A 21790-nucleotide genomic window follows, 5' to 3' on the forward strand; every position below is an offset into this window, starting at 1 on the left:
AATGAAGGTGCGCAGCTTCATTTATTTTTACTTGATGATGCCTAATTCAATCTGAACAACCGTGTGTGAAATGGTGTTCGGGCGTTCTGGGGTGAAATATTTTTGTGTGTATATATAGGCGTAGTTTCAAGTTTATGATTGCTAAATAAATAAACAAACAGAGAAGAACCAGAATGCTCCAAGGAAGAGCACAATCACTTAATCAAAAGCGCGGTTTCTTTGAGCCGTGCGTTGACAACAGCTGCCAGATGAAGGTAAACAGGTCGCTATCTGCATACCTTGCGGTTTGCCACGAGGCGCGAAATTAAACGACGCCATGGCCTACGGACAGCGGCGACAGCTGGAAACGACAAGACTGATCGAGGCAAGAGCGCCATTTCGCTGCAAAAGCTTTCGCCGCTCACCGCGTTTTCCTAAACATTTTCCTTCCGCGGTGCAGCCTGGGCGGGCTAGCAATCTTGTCAGCGCGCATCTGTCGCCAAGAGCTCACTTTTGTGAGATGGATAGAATGCAGCGAGGATGAAGGTGTAGACGTGAAAAATTGTTGTAAAGAACCCAATCTATGGCAAACTTGTTTTCGTTGACTTTGTCGACGCTGGGGCCGTCTTCCCGGACAGCCAATTTGGGTGACACTTTTACTTTCGTGAAATTTCATGTGACTAGCGCCGGAAGTGTCATCGCGTCAGGAGCCAAACATATTTGTAAGCGTACTAAAAACGTAACCTCATTTGCATGACTGTTGCCGTAGCATATTGCATTTCTTAGCGTATTACGCTAATACTTATGGGACAGCGTTGGCATGCTCCGCGGGAGTCGAGTTACGTGTTTTAATCTGCTCTTTCCTGGCAAATTAACGCAATTCCGGTTTCATGGCATATTACTTAATAGCGCATTGCATGGTTGTGATGCGCTATAGGAATGCGACGCGATGCGCGGCTGTCGAATTCGTATTCGACATTTAGTCCCGAGCGGGATACATTCGCCTCCACTTGTCCCTACTTCCAAAGACAGCGAAGAGCTTATTACTGAGTCAATGCTCTTTGTCACATTTCTACTGCTGAGCCGCCACCGTGGGAGATAATCTACAGTTTCCGTATAGACGTAAAGAACCCACCTAAGAAAAATTCATACAAATAAGGCAAAATTACCCATAGGGATCATGATCATTAGTTAGCGACTTGTCGCTATGAATATGAACTATTCTGGGCAGCGACCTGGTTGCTCTGTTATCAACAACGTTAGTGACTACTCGTACTAAATGGCACAGTCGTTTGCTCGCCGAAGTCAAGGCACCATGTCAAGGGAAGGAACGTGCAAGAATACGGGGGGCAACGCTATCCTGCCATGAAAGGTAACCGATAACCAACGCTCTAATACCATAGTCACACGCTCGTTTTTAATGACGATTGAAATCATTCGCCATTGAAATGCGCAAGCCCCATTGGATTCCTTCCGCGGTCTCGCGCAAAGGAGGGAATTAGGCATGCGCGTTTCTAGTACATTAAGCTTCAATGATAATTGAAAGAGAGCTTGTGACTTTGCCATAACAAGCCAGATGCACTCAGTCTCCTGAAGGACTATTCATTACTGGCACCCGCGGCGGGAAGCATTTTTCCAAAAATGGGCTATGTCGTCAGAGCTGTGGTTGCGCATGCAGTGGCAGAATGAAAGTAAACATACGTACAGCACAGCACAAGAGCAAAATATCATACATAGAAAAGCTACGCTGGCGCATGCGCAGAGGTAGAATGTCATAACAACGAAGTTTATTCTATCGGCAGCGTTGCATTGACAATACCAACGTAACAGGCGTCGGCTGGCGACACTCGACATCGTAGTCCGTCAACGCAGGCGGTGGCGTCGACCCCGATGGAACAAATCAAACGTACATTTTTTCTCGAAATAAAAAAGAATTACAACGAGCTGACGATCAGCGAACTGTACTCCGTATCCATACATAGCAGTCAACGCTGTGGAAGCTACGCAAGAATTTCGGTCAAGAAAGGTTATCACTCCGCGCGTTACATCCATGCTTCGCTGCGCGCCAACAGCCTTCGCTCGAGTGAGCATGCACGTGAGGCTTCTTGCGATATGGGCTACAAATAAAAAATCCGGAAAGAACAACAAAAATAGAAGTGCTCTAAAACAACCCATTAGTAGCCGTATACAACAGTGCGTTTCTAAGGATAAATTTTTTTTCGTTCAATACTAAGCCTATATAAGAAACAGTTGCGCACAACAGCGGTTAAAAAACATAGAACTATAGTCAAGGGCCAACGAAGCCACTGCAAGAAGTCTCTCTAGCCTCCTCAGCGTTGATGCTATGCATGGAATGGAATATAGTGACGCCAGTAACGCGTTCTGTAGGTTGTACTGTCCTCGGCATTGCCGAGCTGTCATTGCGCATGTCTGCGTCGGGATCAATGCCTGCGCACACGACTCTTTCGTCGTGTTGTGAGAGAAATCTTGCTGCGAGTCAACAAACAAGCTGACAGGCGAGACAGAGACCTTAATCGCCTTAGTGGCTGTACCTGTCAGAAGCGCATTGTCTGAAGCAGGGAAGTCAACTCAACAAAGGAACGGATATTCTTGGAATTCGCATTGTTTCATTGTAATGATTTCATTGACCGAGCGAGGAAACTGCAATTTAGAAATCATGAGCAAGAACGCTCTTAAGTTGACGATAGTGAAAAAAGCACGAAATAAGTCACACGAGTCAAAAGACATTTTTTTTTTTCGAATGCTATAGACAGCCTTCCGTGGAACGCATCTCGAGAGGTGCTATCGCATGAAGAAGGGCGTCGGTAGCAGCGTGGTCGTCATCGGCACCGGGCTTCTCGCTGTAACGTTTGATCGACGCGGAATATGCGCGAATGAGTGGTACACGTCGTAGCCGAGGAACAGCGCCACGGTCAGGATTGCCAGCAAGAGCAGAACCACGGCAATGTGCACCGCCTGCGATCAATGCGGCGTCGGTGCGACAACCACAGAATAAGAAGTTTTAATGCGCATTGCTGTATACGAGGTGTGCCAGCTAACATGAACAATGGTAAAGAAAAAAGGAAAAGAAAGGAGCACAGTCTTCTGTGTGGATGAATCCAACTGTATGTTTTTAGCAATCTCTTGCAGAAACCTTAGTACTTTTGGTGCTCTTCCTAATAGCCTGTATAGTAGCTGATATTTACCTCAATGGATTTTTTTAATTATTACGCTTACGGACCCATTGTCAATGCAAGGTTTGTAAAGCACATCTAAAAACGTCACTTTTGTGTTGTTTGCGACGTGTTGATGTTTGCGTAGCTCATTTTCCTGTGCATAAAAGTCCGCAGAACCTTTGAAGATCCGCTGATGGCAAGCCACAGCGGCTTTTTTTTTTAAGCACGTAGAAAAGAACTACACAAATAATGCCGGGTTGCCAACAACTGGAAATGATGCTTTCATTTGCGGCCACGAACGTTGGGTTGACACTGTGGTCGTCAGATTTATTATGTTTGTTAATTATTCAGTGCTAATTTAGGAACACAGATATACAGGACGCTTCCCCAGGAAGTTGCTGATAATATGAAATTGGATCATCCGGACCGGGGGCTTCGTTTCTATTTAAACCATGGCTAGCTGCGACGCATGTATACATACTATGCATGAACTGTACGTATATAAGACAGGTATAGATGACTTATAGCTAAATCGCTTACTACTTCGCACCCAGGCTTTGCATTTAATGGCCACTTCAATTAATTACACGGTATAAATGCCGTAGTTACTTGCTGCATTGTTGTCTCTGATGGGCTTCTCGTGATAAAGGAGGAAATTGTAGCGCTGTCGTTTGTGGGCTACAATTAATGCCACCTAGCTGTATACACTGACGACATCGTTATTCTAAGAGAAGGCAACAAACCTTCGGCAACGGTGGATCTTGGAAGTGGTACATCTTGCGCGTACCGAGTGTTGTAAGACGTGACTTGGCGAAGCTGCGTTCTGCCAGCTGCTGGAAGAATGAAAACGGAAAACAGTTTGATTAACGTCGTGTATCAAGGTGCAACTGTGTTTATTCCAGTGGGGGAATCAGAGCGTGAGGTGGCTACATCTAGTTTTACGGCGAAAAGCTGTCTTACACATGCAACCGAAGCTGCCAGTGCCGGCTGCGATTGACGCCGTGGCAGTTTTCCTCGCAGAGTTTCTACTAGAGGCTACAGGGGCGCTAGTGTCTATGGGAGCTGCAAGCATGGTGGTTCAGCGAGCGTGGGAATGATGGTTAGTAAATTTGTGTGCCTAAATATCTCTCTGTTCGCTTCAGACATATTTGTGACCATTCTGCATTGTTAAATTTCCACAAAATACTGCAATATAAAGGCAAAAAGTCGCAGTTCTACCTGCGCCCAAAGTCTTATTGGCTTCAGCGCTTGTAAATATACTACTGCATCAGAATTTGGGTCGAGAAAGACAGACAAAGCTCAGTAAACAGAGCCGTAAGAACGTATGAAACCACAAGCACGAAGATAAGACAAATCCATGAACTAACTATCATTCCGATGGCAGGGGAACAATCGCAGCGCCAGCGTTTCTTCTAGTACATTTAGTAGTAAATTCCGTGCCTTGTCTGGTATCAGTCACCGAAGTGGACTTCGTGATGGAGAGGATAATAATAAGCTATACTGAACCACTGCCACTGTGTAAATAGAGTGCGACAAGATGATGATGGGTGCTGGTCGCTCGAATCACCGCGATATTATGCACCAAATCGCATTAAGCGCACTGAGCTATCTCGGCACACGCTCCGCATGGTGCCTTGCGTGCGCGGCGCGGACTCGTAAAGCGGTGCCGTCTACCCCCGTGTTTTGGAGCAAGCAACGCGCAATACGCTCGCGCTGACAAACACTTACGAAATGAAAATGGCTGATGCAATTCGCAGCAATAGGCTTAGGAAGATGTCGCGGATCGAAATAGGTCAAGGGCTAAATTACGGCAAACATCAATGCAGGGTATACATGAGAGGAACGAAGGTGGTTTCTGATCAGTTGACCAGTCGAAAGAGAAACGCAGGAGTGTTCAAAGGTGGAACACCAGCGATCAGCCTGAAAGGCCGTCTGTGTTGCTTAACAGTTGTTATTGGAATTGTTGGAACCAAGGGCCAAATCACCAATAACTAATCACGGGAAGAGTGCTCCCATCAGCACCGTTAATCCAGCTCGGAGGAGAGAGCACTTCACGTGGATTACCCAACAGGGGACATCGCGACCTTCGATCACATGATCGAGGAATCTTAGGCCAAGAACTTGACAAGAGAATGACGAATGTAGTGCCACCGCCACTCTGCAAGGAAGCTCCCATCGTCCCACGAGAGCCTCCGGTGTCCTTTGAAGAGACCTTGACTCAGGACATTTGAAAGCGAATGCTTGCTTTGCGAACCCTCGCGGACTTTGCTGACCATCGCTTCTGCTACTGTTTGCCGTATGGCTCACGCACAATACAGCACGCATGTAATGATCTAGCTTGTGCATAGACATTCGTGCTGGCGCGGCTGGTTTTCTGGTGACTGGCTCTGTTCTGTAAGCAGTTGAGCAATGAAACAAAAGAAGGTGCCTAAATATTCTTACTATAACAAACATGCGCCTTCGAGTGCATAATGTCTTTATTAAAGTGAATTCCGGTATGTTTTCTTCTTCGGAATTTCTGAGTATAGTGAGTCGATCGTGGCGACAATACAATAGTAAATTAGGCCTATCCCGGTGTTGCCATAATAGAAGCAGAGCCAATGTGGGAGACAGTATTACGCGGTAACGTTGTGAAACGCAGAGTGGAAGACGTACATATTTACAGAACATGCAACTAACCGCTTTACGGAAGCTTCGCTTAACATATGTTCCCAGAAGTGAGTTATATATGCAGATATGTGTGCCGTTGCGTATGCCTCAGTCATCGTGAAGCGAGGACCTATATGAGGACATTCCCAGTGGCGTAGCCAGAAATTTCGTTCGGGGGGGGGGGGCTCAAGTTGTAACTCGGCCTCCTCCTTAACAGGAAGCTTTAGCTCGGGTGCTCCTATCTAAATGCATGTAGAAGGTGATTTCGTTTATCTCGGCAACCACTGCACCAAATTTGACGAGGTTTGTTGCATTTAAAAGGAAAACTTAAGATATCCTCACTTCTGGTCCCAAATTTTTCATTTAGCTGGTCAATTATTTATTAAAAATTGGCAAGAAATCTGGAATGTTCAGGAAACGAAACTATCCCGTTTAAAACTCTAACTCAACAATGAAAAATAATGTCACAATTCTGTGAATCTCATCTAATAGTACATCTACAGCGGAGAAAATTGATATGTTACAAATGAATCTAAAGAAATCTAGTATTATCGAAATACGGCTTTTGCAGAACCCTTGTACACCACGTAACCAATTCACGTAAGGTACAAATTGACATACCAAATTTGTCCGCTTTGAATCTTATAATAAATGCCGTTTGAAGAACCGCGATATCTGTTCTTGATGCAAAGCTATTAGTTTGTAAACGTCGTGCTTCTATTACTTTCGCACTTTCGAATTTTTCGAAATATTTTAAACGAAATTCAGGCCCCAAATCGAAATTCCGCTTCCAGCACATACTAGAATTTAACTTTCTCTCTCTAATGCAACAAATTTCATTGAACGCCATCCGGCGGTTATCTCAGAAAAGCGTTTCTGCGTTTTACATGTATTTGAATAGGCCGCGTCGGAGTTGGGCCCGAGCTAACCCTTCCTCTTAAACAATTTGTCGAGGGATAAAATACATCAATAATAACTGCATTGCCATTGCCAAAGATGCTGCAAACGATTTCTTGAACGCTACGCACTGCGAAAACAAGTAATATATGTATTTTTTCATAAAAAGATAGACTCGTATGTGCCAAAAATTGTGCCCAACATAACTGCATGATATCAATGCTTCCATGTTTTGTCTATTTAATAAGTAAAGAAAATATCTCACGATCGTTAGACCTATATCAGTTCGAAACCAGCAAAGCAGTGCATGCCACAGATATGAAAAATGTAAAGGCCATGAAATGGACAAGTTGAGGACAAATATGTTAATGTAACTTTGTCATTCAGGAACCTTGTTTACATTTTTGTACATATGCATGACGCTTGTCATTTATTCTAATGTATTACGCAGGAGCAGCTGACACCGGTTGTGTATCGTAACTGCACCGAAATTATTGTCCCAACAGAGAGCACGTATATAAAGCCGTTCTGCAAAATATACGAGGGCGAGTCAAATGAAAGTGAGCCAATGCGAATATACGACGAACGGGGCACGTTATTTAAAAGTAGTCTCCATGATCATTTAGACATCTGTCCCATTGACTAACGAGTCGGGTGATTCCCGTCTCATTAAACTCCTTGGGTTGCTGCTTCAAAAGATCTGCAACTGACTCTTTCACGTCATGGTCCGACACGAATCTGTTTCCCTTGAGCTGTTTTTTTTTCATTTGTCCCAAAATGTGGAGGTCGCAAGGCGACATGTCTCAGCTGTATGGGAATGTTGCAGCGTTTCCCACTTGCACTTTGCCAGTTTTGTATTAACCACATCAGCGATGTGGGGACGGGCATTTTCGTGGAACAATTAAAAATTAAATTATGGGGTTTTACGTGCCAAAACCACTTTCTGATCATGAGGCATGCCGTAGCGGAGGACTCCGGAAATTTCGACCACCTGGATTTCTTTAACGTGCACCTAAATCTAAGTACACGGGTCTTTTCGTCTTTCGCCCCCATCGAAATGCGGCCGCCGTGGCCGGGATTCGATTCCGCGACCTCGTGCTCAGCGCCCCAACACCATAGCCAGGTCGTGGAACAAGATGACCCCATTTGTCAATTTTCCACGTCGTTTGTTCTTGATTGTGACATGCAGCCGATCCGGCGTTTCCAAATATCGGAAACGGTTGATAGTCTCTCCGGGTTTAGGAAATTCTATCAGTAATGGCCCCTGACGATCGAAAAAAAAGTCAACAACATCTTTCCGGTGGAAATGACGGCCTTTGCTTTCTTTGGGGGTGGTGAATTCGAATGTTTACACTGTAAGCTTTGCCGTCATGTTTCAGGCTTGTAACAAATAGTGGCACCATGGTTCATGCCCGATCACAATTGCAGAGAAGTCGTCACCCTCAATGTGATAGCGGGTCAGATGACTCAAGGCAGCGCAGAACCTTCTTCTGGCGGTCGTTGAAAATCTTGGGCATCCATTGCGCACACAAGAGCCGATAACTGAGATGTTCATTAATTATAATGGGAACCGAACTGTGACTAATATTCACATGCTCTGCCAGTTCATCGATGCTTATCCTCCGTTCTTGTCTCATCAGCTCATCAAGTTTTGCACTTGCGTTGGGGGTGATTCCACGATGGCTTTGGCCCGGTCTTGGATCGTCTTTCCAACTTTCACGTCATTTTGTCAACCGTTTGCTCCGACGCTTCACAGTGGCCATTGAAATACAATGTTCAACTTACACGGCAGCCATACGGTGACTAATTTCTTTTTGGGGAACACCTTCAGCTGTCAAAAACCTCGCGGCACCACGCTGCTCAACTTCGGAAGCGTCCATTAGGTCAGGCAACCTTGTTCAACCCAGTGTATGAGAGTACAGAAGAACATTTACTCTCTCATCTGCGTGTCACTTTTGTAAATGAGAACTGCCTGTGTGCTACGCGCTTGCGTTACTGATAATGGACCGAACCGTTATTGCGCGGGGTGGGTAGGCTCACTTTCACTTGACTCGCCCTCGTTTATTAGAAATGCGAAGATACAATGGAATATACAAATGATTGATAAATGGCAAAAAAGTGTCACCGGAAAGAAAGTTCACTGCACGTATACACAAAACTTCGCAACAAGATATTTAAATATACGTATAAGTCTCCAATACATCTACGTATCCAAGAAAAAGTCAATGTATATAATGCGTCAAACAAGGCAAATAAACATGTTGCGCAATCACAGATTCACAGAATCCTAGATCGCGCCCCAATTCCATCCACTCCACCCGATGTATCGCACGTGACGAAAGGCGCTTGCTCTCCCCTTTTTTGCATGTGCACACAAGACTGATCGAGCCACCATCGTCAGCTCACCCATTCCCTACGCTTTCACTCGCACATACAGTGTGCGGCACGCGGTCACGACGTTATCGCCCTTGGACTTCATACGAAATATGAGGGCGACGGCGACAGCAGGAATGCGTCTGGAGTGTCCCCCCCCCCCCATATAATTGCTATCGCAATAATATAATAATGGTATCCGGCAACTGAAGCGTGCCGTGGCCAATTACTTTCCGCAAAAGGAGAAGTAACAAACTATCACCATGCGACAATTCGCTGAGTCGCAGCAATGTATTTTCTTTTTAGTATTGTTGGGCGGGGGCACCGAAATGAAAAAAAAAGCGCAAAGTAGAGTATGTTGGCCACAATCCAATGCCTACTTTGGGCACCTAATGTGGCTACCGAAGGAATATCAAAGAAAACGTGAGACACTTGGTCCGCCGAGAACCATACGCATAGTGCTCAGTATCCTACACCGGCGAGACAAGACTTTCCGGAGAGGTTGCGCTCAAGCGAACGCGGCGCGATCCATCGAGTCTTCACAGTGATGACGCCGAGCGACCATTGTTTCTTTCTCTCGACTGCTAGCCAGAAGGCGCCCAAAAATCTGCCAGGCGAAAACCCACTCGGCCAGAGAAAACCAAACGTGCACTGAAGTGCGCCGCACGGTGGTCGGGGAAACACGAGAAAAACGCATACGCTCTGGCTGGCTCTGGCACCCCGCGGGTAGGGTAGCGAGAATAAAAAAAATTAAGAGGCTGAATGTGTCCTCACGAATAAAAGTCAAAGTAGAATAAATAAAGAAGAACGTAGTTACCCTGGCTGGCTTTAGTGTCTTGACATAGATGCTTTGGCGTAGGTTAAAAAAAATTACTTTTTTATGCGACATGAAGGCAGAAATGAACCACAACGCTTCGCCTCATCGGATCACGCTGCGTGTTTTGTCAACTTGTCTGATAGTGTGTTGATTTGGCTTGCCTCATTGTATGTTTCGATGTAAGACTTTAGAAAAGTCAATCCACCTTTGGCGTCAAATGTTTATAACAACATTAAACCCACAAACTTCTGCAATTGAATAGCTGAAGCGCAACTTCGAAAATGTAAATGCATGTTTCGCATGAAAAGTTTGAGTACTTTATGCCCATAAAGTTTCGAAATTGAAGTCCATGCGCTCCGTAGATTCCGCGGCCTCCGCAAAATGCCGCGGCGAGCCCGTTCACCACTAAAACGCCCTTGAAACTTCTGGTTCGGATGGGGCTGATTGCGTTATGTGACTCCCGGTGCATGAGCGCTGCCGCGAAATCCAGCCCGAGTTCGAAATGCTCGCGGTGAAATGTTTTTTCGATAAGTATGGACAGCTGGGCTAGTTGGTGATTAGCATTATGAAACATGGTTCCAGCGCACATTTGGACACGGACGAGGAGAGAAAGATACTGGCGTTCGTGTTGTCTTTCTCTCCTCGTCCGTGTCCAAATGTCGCTGGAACCATGTTTCATAATGTTTTTTCGAGTGTGAAAAAGACATTCTAGACAAAATCCAGAATGATTTCCGGTGCCGGGGGTTGCTTTGGTCGACGGTGCATGGACAACACGAAAAAATTTTGAGGGGGGGCTGAAGCCCCATAAGCCTCCCCCCCTCCCCTGGCTACGCCCCTGGACATTCCCTATTGTCATGCTCACATGAGATACCCTGTAGAGGCACAAAGTCGCGACATCCTAAGTGCAAGCAAAGCAAACCACGGTCTTGCATATAAAACCAACACGCGAACGCCGACTAAGCCCTGGTATGCTTGGAGCAAGCTTTCACGACGAACTTCGCGAGTCAGAAAGAGAAGTGGCGGCATGACGCATAATGTTCCTTGACTTGCGATATACACGGACGAAAAAAGAGGTGGACGCAGCGGCTATTTCACCGCGTAGTCGTCAGTGCGACACATGTCTGCTTCAAGAGACAACTGCATGATTTGTGACTGCCTGTTGAGTAATATTCAAGCTGCGCACGTAACATAGCCCTGTCTCTGTTTCACATGTGTGTCGAGGAAACAGGATGTCTGACACCACATTGCCTAAATCTCTATACAGCTGTTGTAGTGCGCCAGCCCCTTCATCACGTTTTCCCCCCTCGAGTATTGATATTAGATTCAATTATGGTACGTTGCATCGATCTAAGATCAGCACAAGATTTCTCAAAAGCACTGTGCTACACAGCGTGGAAAAATTACACTCTTAAGAGTGTTTTCTCGTGTCTCTAACTCACCCGCTTACGCCCATAAAAAGGGCGTTCTTTATAAGGCCAAACTAATGCGAAATCCGCACGGCCTTCCGCACCCGCCTTCCGCACGCGTGCGGCTAACTGCAGGAGTCGCGCAGAGCTGCAAACATTTCGCAAAAGTGCACTGAAATCTGTGCTGCTGTTTGCGACTCGTGCCAGCCACCCGACACGTTCGGAAGGTAGGTGGATGGTAGCGCGGACTGAGCGCAATCGGGCCCTGAACCGCGCAGGTGAGTTGTGCCGAATGGCAGTAAATACCACGTGCCTTGGTCGGGGTGGCTTCGGCGAACGGTGTGGCACTGGAAACGGTGCGCTGCGCGTTCGACAGATTCACTGCCGTTTCCGTGCCCGACTTCGTGTAGCGGCAAGATGCAGTCCTCGTCGCACCAGAGACGCCAGTCGCCTTCGCAGCACGATGGAGTGACGTCAAAGTCATGTCCCACGTGGAGGGGATCACATGCGAGTTTTAAAGCGACGCTTTCTGAGTAAAACCACACTGACTTTGATTACCGTGGTTGCAGCTGCTGCTACTGGTCTTGTCTTGCCAAAACGCTTACTCACAGAAAAAGAAGGAAAAGCGTGTCCAATGGTGTGATCGAACCTCAGTTTCCCGTGTGCAACAGGCCGATAATCTGGCCAATCAGCCAAAATCTTTTTGTTTTAACTATAAGCGATATATTATTAGTTTTCTTTAAGAGTGAGGCAGCCCTTCGAGCAATATTAAAGATAACAAAGAAATTGCTTTCACAATGCTGTAGCAGCTAAATGCATATTCATCCGCCTTGGTTGCTAAGTGGCATTGGCGTTGTGTTTCTGAGCACGAGGTTGGAGGACCGAATGCCGGCGGCGGCGGCCGCATTTCGGTGGAGGCCAAATGAAAGTACGCCCGTGTACCGTGCACAGGGTGCACGTTAAAGAACCCCACGCGGTCCGAATCAAATCGTAGTCCCGCACTACGGTGTGCCTCATAATCAGACAGTGTTCTGGCATGTAAAACCGCATAATTTAATTGAATTTCCACTAAACGAATATTTCCAGAACAAAAGTGCTCAGTATCGCTAAACGATAAAGAGAGAGCTATTTGATTCATGCTACAATGCCATATTTTAATTCGCAGATCACTAGTAATTGTTTCTAGAGAAGAAATTTGGCGTTCCCGCTCATATGGCTCATGATTATCGAATTTACATTATACATGTAAAAACGCATACAAGACTCAGACACTTTAATAGGAAGGTGCGGTCGAGTGCATGGCCGTACAATACCTGCAGCGCCGTCTCATGATAACCACAGGCGCTATCGACGAGAGTTAAGGCGCGTTCACAGTGGCGGGAAAACGCGCAACGCAGAACGTTTTCCGCGCGCCGCTTCCCGCACAAACCGGTTTTTCTCTCGCAGACAGGCTGCTGTGCCGTCCCGCAGAGCGATGGGTCCGGTAGCTATTTTTCCCGCGCCGCTGACGAGAACAGCCAATGGGGGCCGACCGTGAATCCTGACGTCGGTCCCAGTTCAGTGACCCCGCCGGCGGAGGCTGCGCGCGTGCTGCGGGACACTTGGCGGTTGCTTTGCCAGCATGAACATGCGACTTGAGGCGACGGTGCAGAAGCAGCGAACAAGCAAGTATGAGTACGTTTACCGTAGCCAACAGCTCATCGTTCGAACCAGCCATCCTCGTGACAAAAAGGGCGACGGGAGGAGAGCTAGCAGACGATCAAGACGACGACGCGAGAAAAGAGCGCGCTTTCCAGTTTTCTCTGGTGTCACCTGACTATCCCCTTCTCTCTCTACTCGTTAGGGTCCTCCCTCAACGCCTCCTCTCTCTACATTCCAAGACAACCACAGTCAGAAAACGCGCGCAGTGTGAGCGTCATTCGGAGGAGCTGCGACGCAGCGTTGACGTTGACGCTGTGCCGCTGCGGGAAGTCTCCCGCAAGTGAGAGCGCGCCTTTATGCAGGTGCAGGGCAAGCCGGCCAGAGACAATGAGCCGTGAGCGCACACTCAGCGTTCAGGTGGTTAACAGGAGACGGTGCTGCAGGTATCGACCACCGTGTGCCCGCGTGTTCCGTTTATCATATATCTGAGCCATGTACAATTACGTCGGCGTAGCAGACATCGCGAAAGAGTGTGTAAAGCCAACAGTCACCTCGCGACAGATGCTGTCGTTTAAAATTTTTGAAGTCGCCGCCACTGACCGGGCTAGAATACCTGCCAACACAGCAGGTTACAATCGCACAAATAGTTCTCGCGCGTCCCCATCACGTAGCTCTCGCGTCGTACTTCCCTCAGCGTACAACTCTCCCCAACATTCTTAGGTCGACTAACATTGATTTCCTCCTCGCTACATCGACGCCTCACAGTATGTATTAGCGTGAACTGCTGCTTGCACTTCGACATAACTTGTTAACGACATAGTTCACGAACATTAAATATTGCACAAAATAAAGTTGTTGGCCTGTGCGGTGCATAAACATAGACATTGCACGACACTACACATTGGGTATAGGATGGCAATAAAGTCAAATATACGCGTCGCGTTTAGCTCTACAGAGATTAACTTCTTGCCGAAAGGTTCCCTCCACGCAGATTGCAAAACGTAAGATGGATCTGAAGAATATTTCTTGTAGTGTTACACAAATCGTTGGTTTGCGATGCTAAGCCAGAGGGCGCGGGATCAAATCCCGGTCACGGCGACCGCATTTTGATGTGGACGAAACCCGAAAACACCTGTGTACCGTGCACTGGGTGCGCGGTAAAGAAATTCAGGCGGTCAAATCCGGGGCCCGCACTATGGCATGCCTCATAATATTATCGTGGTTTTGACACCTGAAAACTCCAGAATGAATTTTTAACACAAACCGTTGGTCTCAAGCGTTCAAGTTCTTTTTTCATTCGCTAAGTCCTTATGTGTGTGAAGCTTACATGCAGGGTGTTTCAGCGAGCACATTAAATTAAATTGTGGGGTTTTACGTGTCAAAACCACTTTCTGATTATGAGGCACGCCGTAGTGGGGGACTCCGGAAATTTCGACCACCTGGGGTTCTTTTAACGTGCACCTAAATCTAAGCACACGGGTGTTTTCGCATTTCGCCCGCATCGAAATGCGGCCGCATTTCGATGGGGGGCGAAATTAGCTAAAAGTTGATTCTATAATCAACTTTTAGCTAATTATCTTATGACCCATATTGCAATTTACAGATTCTAGCAGTGGACTTCGCGAGGCGGACCCACTTGGAACGAATTCTCGGACTGATCCCAGTTTCGAGACAAATTCCTGAACTTTGCGGAAAAATGCATTGGCGTTCCTGTTACTTGTGTGCTTCAGTGCATGAAAGGACGTTTCGATAACAATTTAACTGGAACGCCAATGCATTTCTCCGCAGAGTTCGGGAATTTATATATTGAAATTGGTGTCATCTTGAAAGTTCGTTCCAAGTGGATCCACCTTGCGAACTCCACGGCTAGAATTTGTAAGTTGCAATATGGACCATGATTTAATTAGTTAAAACTTAATTAGGGAATTTTTATTAGTCGATTTTGCATCTAAATTTTTTTGCCAGTATTTGCGAGTATGCCACTATTTTGTGCCAGTATTTTTTGTGCCAGACCAGCTCACGAACTAGAATTGTGATATCTGCCACAGGCAACTTTTAAAGATTTTTGAAAGTGTTAGCTGAAACACCTTGTACATCGACGCACGTGCGAGTGCTTTCGTCAAGTGTTTCAAATAGTTTCCAAAATATGGTGCCTTCTCATTTATCTAAATTACAATAGAGTATGTAAGTTATCCGTAGTGTGTCTCCCGATTTTATTCAAAACACCGCCGATGTAACGCATCTTCTGTTAACTATCACGAAGGCTAACCGTCATGTTCACCAGCATGTGTGTTTTAAACTCGCCTCCAACTCGTATTCCCGCGGTGGTATCTCAGTGCACTATGACATTGCAATCAAGAGCTCGAGGTAGCGGGTTTGATCCCGGCAGTGGTGGCCGCATTTTGTTGGAGGCCAAATGCAAGAGCGCTCATGTGCTAAGGTTTAGGTGCATGTTAAAGAACGCCACGTGGTGAAAATTACTCCGGAGTCCCCTACTACGGCGTGCCTCATGATCATATCGGCGTTTTGGCACGTAAAACCCGGGAGTCTATTACTACTTAATAATTATAATTAGCATCATAACGAAGCGCCAAATTAGAACATTAGCTCATCGAACTTCATTTCGTAATTCTCTCAAGGTATACATATTTAAGTCTGTTTAAACAGCACGCATCCTGTACTACAGTGTATAGCACCTTTCCTGCTCTTCATTTTGAAAGTTATGTTTTCATTTGCGAAGTATAACATGTGTAAACATGTTTCAACGTGGAGAACGTTTGTGTAAAACGAACAAACAATTGTTACTTATTTGCTTTGTCTAGCCAAATCTTTTCTAATTTTGTTAGCGATATTGCATACTAATTTTACAGGAGGTCCGTCCGACAATTCTTAATTCGGGACTTCGTTTGATAACTTCCTTCGCAGGGTTTTTGTGACTTGATATTTACCAATATACCTGAAAACCGAACAAGCCCATCATACTTAGCACGACAGCGATATTTCCCGCGTTCTGTCTCACCTCATGCTTTTTAACAATGACCTGAACCTCTTCATGATCGGGCCTCTTGACAACCGGTATCGGTTGAGGAAGAGCGCCCACGTTCAGCTGCTTCCCTTGACGGCCGTCTCTGGATGGCTGTGGCTTGGGTTTTGCGGGTTCCTGTGCATGGGAGGCCGCGTATATAAGGGGCAATACTCAACAGGCAGCCATAACATTTGCAAAGTATGCAAATATGTGTCCATTCTTGGGAGCGGGCAGGAAAAGAACAGCCAGCGAAGTATCCATTCGATAACCGTGGCTATCTAACACGCCAGACTAGTTAACGAATATGTTATTGTATATATTTATTTGAAGCATAGCACCTACCACAAATGAAAGCCAAGGCATGATAAAAAAAAACCCGCGAGGAACGCTCGACAACCGAAGAAAAGCACAACGTTTGAAACATATCCACAGTATCTTTCATGGTACAATTGGTATACGCAGAGAGAACTATATAAGACGACCAAGTTACTGGTCACAATGCTTTGACCATTGGTTCACATTCCGTAAACCTGCTTTGAAGTTAGATTTGTGAAAGCTGTCTTTTTTTCCATAAACCTATTTGTCGTTGTAATATACTTTTTTTCCAATGTCGTGAATCCTTCATCCGGTAATAATTGTTCTGTTTCATAGAAGTGATCGACTTCGCCCGGTATTCTTCAATGCAGCCTCACCCTGCAACCTGCTAGCTGCCTGGCTAGCTCAGACTCTAGAGCGACTGGCACAGAAATGCATTGTTCCGGAATTGGATCCCCAGGCCAGGACGTACTTCTCCACCACTGCAAAACTTCATTTATGAGAAACCCGTATGAATTTCCTTTATTTTATTTTGATATGCTCTCGGTAGATGACAATTTTATTTTTCACAAACCTTCCTGCACCTTGTAGGCTTCTGCAGAACTAACTTTTAATTTATTTCTAAATAAGTTTGTCCCCTCAGCCTACTATGATCTGTCGACAGAAAGCGGAAGAGATTATGCAACACAGAACTAAAAGAAAGGACTGGGTAGTTTTATATCTTCAGGATACAAGCACTAAGATAGCTTAATTACATCAAATTTCAAGCAGCAATGACCCTCCCGCAATGGTATAGCGAGAATAAATATTTATAATGAAACCAGCGCCAATATTGGATGTGTTTCTGAATCTCTATGAGAACCACCAACGCAGGACATGTGAGGAGAAAGCCAAGGGCACAAATAGGGGCAGCACTGACGCCAACGCGCGTAAATCAAACGCCGGAGTTTTGAACAGGAGTAATATTTCTAGAAAACACCTATCAATGGGTGTCTGCTTATCATTAGGTCCAACAGTAACGAATACGAAAGTGCCCACTGTGTGAGCGGCTATAGAAACGCGTTCGCCACGACACAGACAAGCGCCCTCGCCCCACAGCTCCCTCCATGCAACAACTCCTGCCCATGTTATTGCTAGTCGATGCAGGATTCTTCACAGATACAGACACTGGACATCAAGTCAAGCCGTAGACATGCATGTGCAACTTACTGCACAAGTTTTCGGAGCGCGGAATTTGCAAACCAGTTAAATTTGCTCATCATTTCGCCTCTCAGCCAAAACTTTGGTGAACGATGCGTGGTCTTCGGTGAAAATTCCTACTGTAGATATGTTTCACCTTGAGGGCAGTTGGATTGTCTGCGACAAAATGGTTTTTCATCAAGTCCCATGCATCGAAAAGTTGAGGTTACAGGAAGCTCATTGCTTTCCCTATTTCACCTACTCCACTTGATTTCTCAAGTATCATCATCAGGCGGCTTCTTTAGTGGAAGAAGCCTCTTGCGTTGATGCAATAATTGGAAATGGAGCAAGCAACTCTAACAAAGTATTCCTTGCGCCGTTGAATAATTCGCTACGTCTTTTGTAGCAATATTATGGAAACTATACTGAAACGCGATAACCCCATTAATTACGTAGAAATGGTGTGGCAGATTCATGAACTTATTAGACTTCGCAGAGAAATATTTAAGTATAGCACGATAAACGAAAGTGAAACCTTTCTTTGAATGACTGAGGAAATAATACGCCTCCCCCCCCCCCCCCCCCCCCCCCCCCCCCCATAGCTTACTACCTCTAGAGAAAGCAGGTACAGCTATAGGACAAGCATCGCGTAGGTTCGTGATTATCGCAGCGAATTTTGGGTAGTCAGCATTTACACTATCTCTGTGCCCTCACGTGTTACGTCTCTATATTCGCACTTGCGCAGTTATTCTCTACGCTATACATCTGAGTAGTTCGGGCTGTGCTGATTCCTGCATCAAGAGCGAACGCTGCTGCCTCTGCTTTCACCTGAGTCAATTTTGCTGGAGGTTGCGGCTCCACACTTTTGGGTTTAACGGCCACTTGCGCCACCGGAACATGGTCGAGGGGCGCCTTCTTCTGGTCCCGGGGAAGCGTAGGTGGCTGAGGCGGACGCGGATGCGGAGGCCGACGCGGATGCGGATGCGGAGGCGGAGGCAGAGGCGGAGGCAGAGACAGAGGCAGAGGCGGAGGCAGAGGCGGAGGCAGAGGCGGTGCCTTTGGGGGTGCCTGTGAGAATTGAGGCCACAGGTACATGGCGCGACATACGCGGTCGTAAATCGAAGAACTTCGCAATTAGTTGAAAATTTGAGGATAGTAGTCCGATGGTGATATTGCGACTATAGCGCTTAAGTGAAGCGCAACCTGATATACACACCATGCTTCTCTGTCCACACACGTGCGTTTCTTAAGCACTATGGTACATAATAGAGCTTGTTTGCTCAAATGCAACAGCACTGAGGCTTGTAGATATATGGGAAACGCTACTACAGTCATTCATTTCTCAAACCTGTGCGATCCATAGTGCATATCTCAGTTCAGGGTTGTACACCTTGAGCCACTTAATAGGACAGTTCACAATGCTAAGTTGGTAATCGTACTTCTGGTTACGTTTAATGGTTGACGCAAGTTGGCTGGAACAACCTGTATATACATACGTGCCGTAAAGGTTCTGTGTGCCTTCAAAACAAAGTCCTGTCAGATGTAGCTAGTCCTTAGCGCGCTTTTATGAAAACTGGTAAGGGGCCCCTTGTGAGAGCCTCAGTGGAGTTTATCCTGAAAGCATTTGGCGTATTTCGTCGATCGTAAGTGCGCTGATCACCTTATCTGCACCCCCCTCCCCATCTCTGCCGTTTTCAGATCATTAAACATTACTCTATTTCCTCCTCCTCCTCTTCATTTACCTGAGCCTTTTGAGCCGTAGCCGCAGCCTCTGCCTTGTCCATCTTGACAGCCTCTTTGGTCGCCAAGACTTTGGCAGCACTCGCCCTTCTTGGTTCCTGGCCAGGTAACGCAGGCTGGTGCACGGCTTTCCCGGCCTCCTGTGAATACCGAGCTGTCGTTGCGTGAAATGCGGCCGGAAAGCGAGTAAGACACGTGATCACTTCGTTGAAAACGCGCAGAAGTGAACAGAGACCCGCACGACAAGTGTCAGCGCAATGCCTTCTGGTACATTCCCTTGTAAGAGTGTGAACAAAAGGTTGAGGGGGCACTTAATTTTTAGACGAACTAATCTAGATAATATTTCACGTGTGTTCCGCTCCGCAACAACGCGCGCTCAGGAAATGTGGGAATAAACTCTGAGAAAGAATAGGATGTCTTGTTCTGATTCTTCTACGCTGTTCTACTGGCGCAAGACCTGATGGTCTAAAAAGGAACACGTAGAACAATATGCCTTAAAGACTGGTTCGTTAAAATTGTTTGTAAGGACGCTTATAGTAAACTAAATTCTGGAATTAACGCCTCGAATCTGTACGGTGGGCTATAATAATAATAATAATAATAATAATAATAATAATAATAATAATAATAATAATAATAATAATAATAATAATAATAATAATAATAATAATAATAATAATAATAATAATAATAATAATAATAGGGCTATAATAGAGCTTGTTTGCTTAAGTGCAACAGCACTGAGGCTTGTAGATATATGGGAAACGCAACTTCAGTCATTCAGTTCTAAAACCTGTGCAATCCGTAGTGCATATCTCAGTTCAGGGTTTACACCTTGAGCCACTTAATAGGACAGTTCACAATGCTAAGTTGGTAATCGTACTTCTGGTTACGTTTAATGGTTGACACAAGTTGGCTGGAACAACCTGTATATACATACGCGCCGTAAAGGTTCTGTGTGTCTTCAAAACAAAGTCCTGTCGTATGTAGCTAGTCCTTAGCGCGTTTTTATGAAAACTGGTAAGGGGCTCCTTGTGAGAGCCTCAGTGGAGCTTATCCTGAAAGCATTTGGCGTATTTCGTCGATCGTAAGTGCGCTGATCACCTTATCTGTCCGCCCCCCCCCCCCCCCCATCTCTGCCGTTTTCAGACCATTAAACATGACTCTGTTTCCTCCTCTTCATTTACCTGAGCCTTTTGAGCCGTAGCCGCAGCCCCTGCCTTGTCCATCTTGACAGCCTCCTTGGTCGCCAAGACTCTGGCAGCACTCGGCCTTCTTGGTTCCTGGCCAGGTAACGAAGGCTGGTGTATGGCTTTCCCGGCCTCCTGTGAATAACGAGCTGTCTTTGCGTGAAATGCGGCCGGAAAGCGAGTAAGACACGTGATCACTTCGTTGAAAACGCGCAGAAGTGAACAGTGACCCGCACCACAAGTGACAGCGCAATGCCTTCTGGTGCATTCCCTTGTAAGAGTGTGAACAAAAGGTTGAGGGGGCACTTAATTTTTAGACGAACTAATCTAGATAACATTTCACGTGTGTTCCGCTCCGCAACAACGCGCGCTCAGGAAATGTGGGAGTAAACTCTGAGAAAGAATAGGATGTCTTGTTCTGTTTCTTCTACGCTGTTCTACTGGCGCAAGACCTGATGGTCTAAAAAGGAACACGTAGAACAATATGCCTTAAAGACTGGTTCGTTAAAATTGTTTGTAAGGACGCTTATAGTAAACTAAATTCTGGAATTTAACGCCTCGAATCTGTACGGTGGGCGAGGAGGGACACGTATAACAGAGACGATCGGATATATTTTGCTCACGTCAGGTTCTGTAGTTCGCAATGCATTTAAGTACACGAGCGTTTTTGTATTTAGCCCCCGGTGAAACGCGGCCGCGAGGCAGGGAATCGAGCCCGCTATCTCTAGCTCAAAAGAAAAATGCCATAATATTCACTGAGCCAGCACTGAGAATTGTAGCTCACGTATCGATCCTTCGTGCTTACTTTAGGTGTTACAAATATCACTGCCATACACTTACCATCGATGGTTTTCTTCCGGTGACGGAGGGTGGCGGTAGGGCTATCTTCTGTCCCGGAGCTGTTGGTACCAGCCCGCGTCCCGCTCCACCTTGGCCACCTGCCGCAGCCGAAGGCCGCCGAGCTTTTCCCGGGTTATCTTGGGCTCGAGACATTGCGACTTGAGAAGATCCTCCGCTGCCTTATTTTTGGGACGCAGATATTGAGCCTTACGTTGGAGTGGCTCATAAACCTCTCAGCCCGGAGCTCGAGCTAGGAAGCGTCTTCGTCTTTTTCGCTTTCTCCTCACGAGCGGCAGAGCATGGGCTAAAAATAATAAAGAAAGAAAATGCGTATTATTAAGCCTTCCCGTAAGTCTTCGGTTAAGTTGTGAATACTGCTGTGCATATGGTCATCTTCATGGTAATAAATAACACTCCTAAAATAAACTTAGACAAATCGTTACGAGCTCTTGCATACGGTAGCCTTAGCTAATCACTAATGCTCCCTGTAGGAGTGCACTTCCTGTAGTGCGGCAGCAAGCCATTACGTAGAAGTGGCACACGCAGTCGATTCTGAGGTCGTG

The 21790-nt window shown here is 46.1% G+C and overlaps 1 protein-coding gene across 5 annotated transcripts; it reads right to left on the reverse strand.

Moving 5' to 3' along the window:
• Nucleotides 1–2520: 2520 nt before the first annotated feature.
• On the reverse strand, nt 2521–21496 carry LOC142557684 (uncharacterized). 5 transcript variants are annotated; one of them, XM_075669700.1, is made up of 8 exons: nt 21228–21496; nt 20385–20522; nt 19200–19337; nt 18286–18525; nt 15958–16098; nt 11611–11748; nt 3899–3985; nt 2585–2955 (listed from the first exon to the last, which is right to left on the reverse strand). In XM_075669700.1, exons 1-8 carry the CDS (start codon nt 21378–21380, stop codon nt 2782–2784), a joined length of 1209 nt encoding a protein of 402 aa, XP_075525815.1. In that variant the 5' UTR covers nt 21381–21496; the 3' UTR covers nt 2585–2781. The 5 variants fall into 5 exon arrangements, with proteins under 5 accessions (XP_075525816.1, XP_075525817.1, XP_075525818.1 ...); XM_075669701.1 differs by lacking the exon at nt 11611–11748 and having other exon boundaries at nt 2521–2955; nt 3899–3988; XM_075669702.1 differs by lacking the exon at nt 20385–20522 and having other exon boundaries at nt 2579–2955.
• Nucleotides 21497–21790: the final 294 nt, after the last annotated feature.

This window comes from Dermacentor variabilis, chromosome 9 (genome assembly GCF_050947875.1).
Source record: "Dermacentor variabilis isolate Ectoservices chromosome 9, ASM5094787v1, whole genome shotgun sequence".
Lineage (NCBI taxonomy): Eukaryota > Metazoa > Arthropoda > Arachnida > Ixodida > Ixodidae > Dermacentor > Dermacentor variabilis.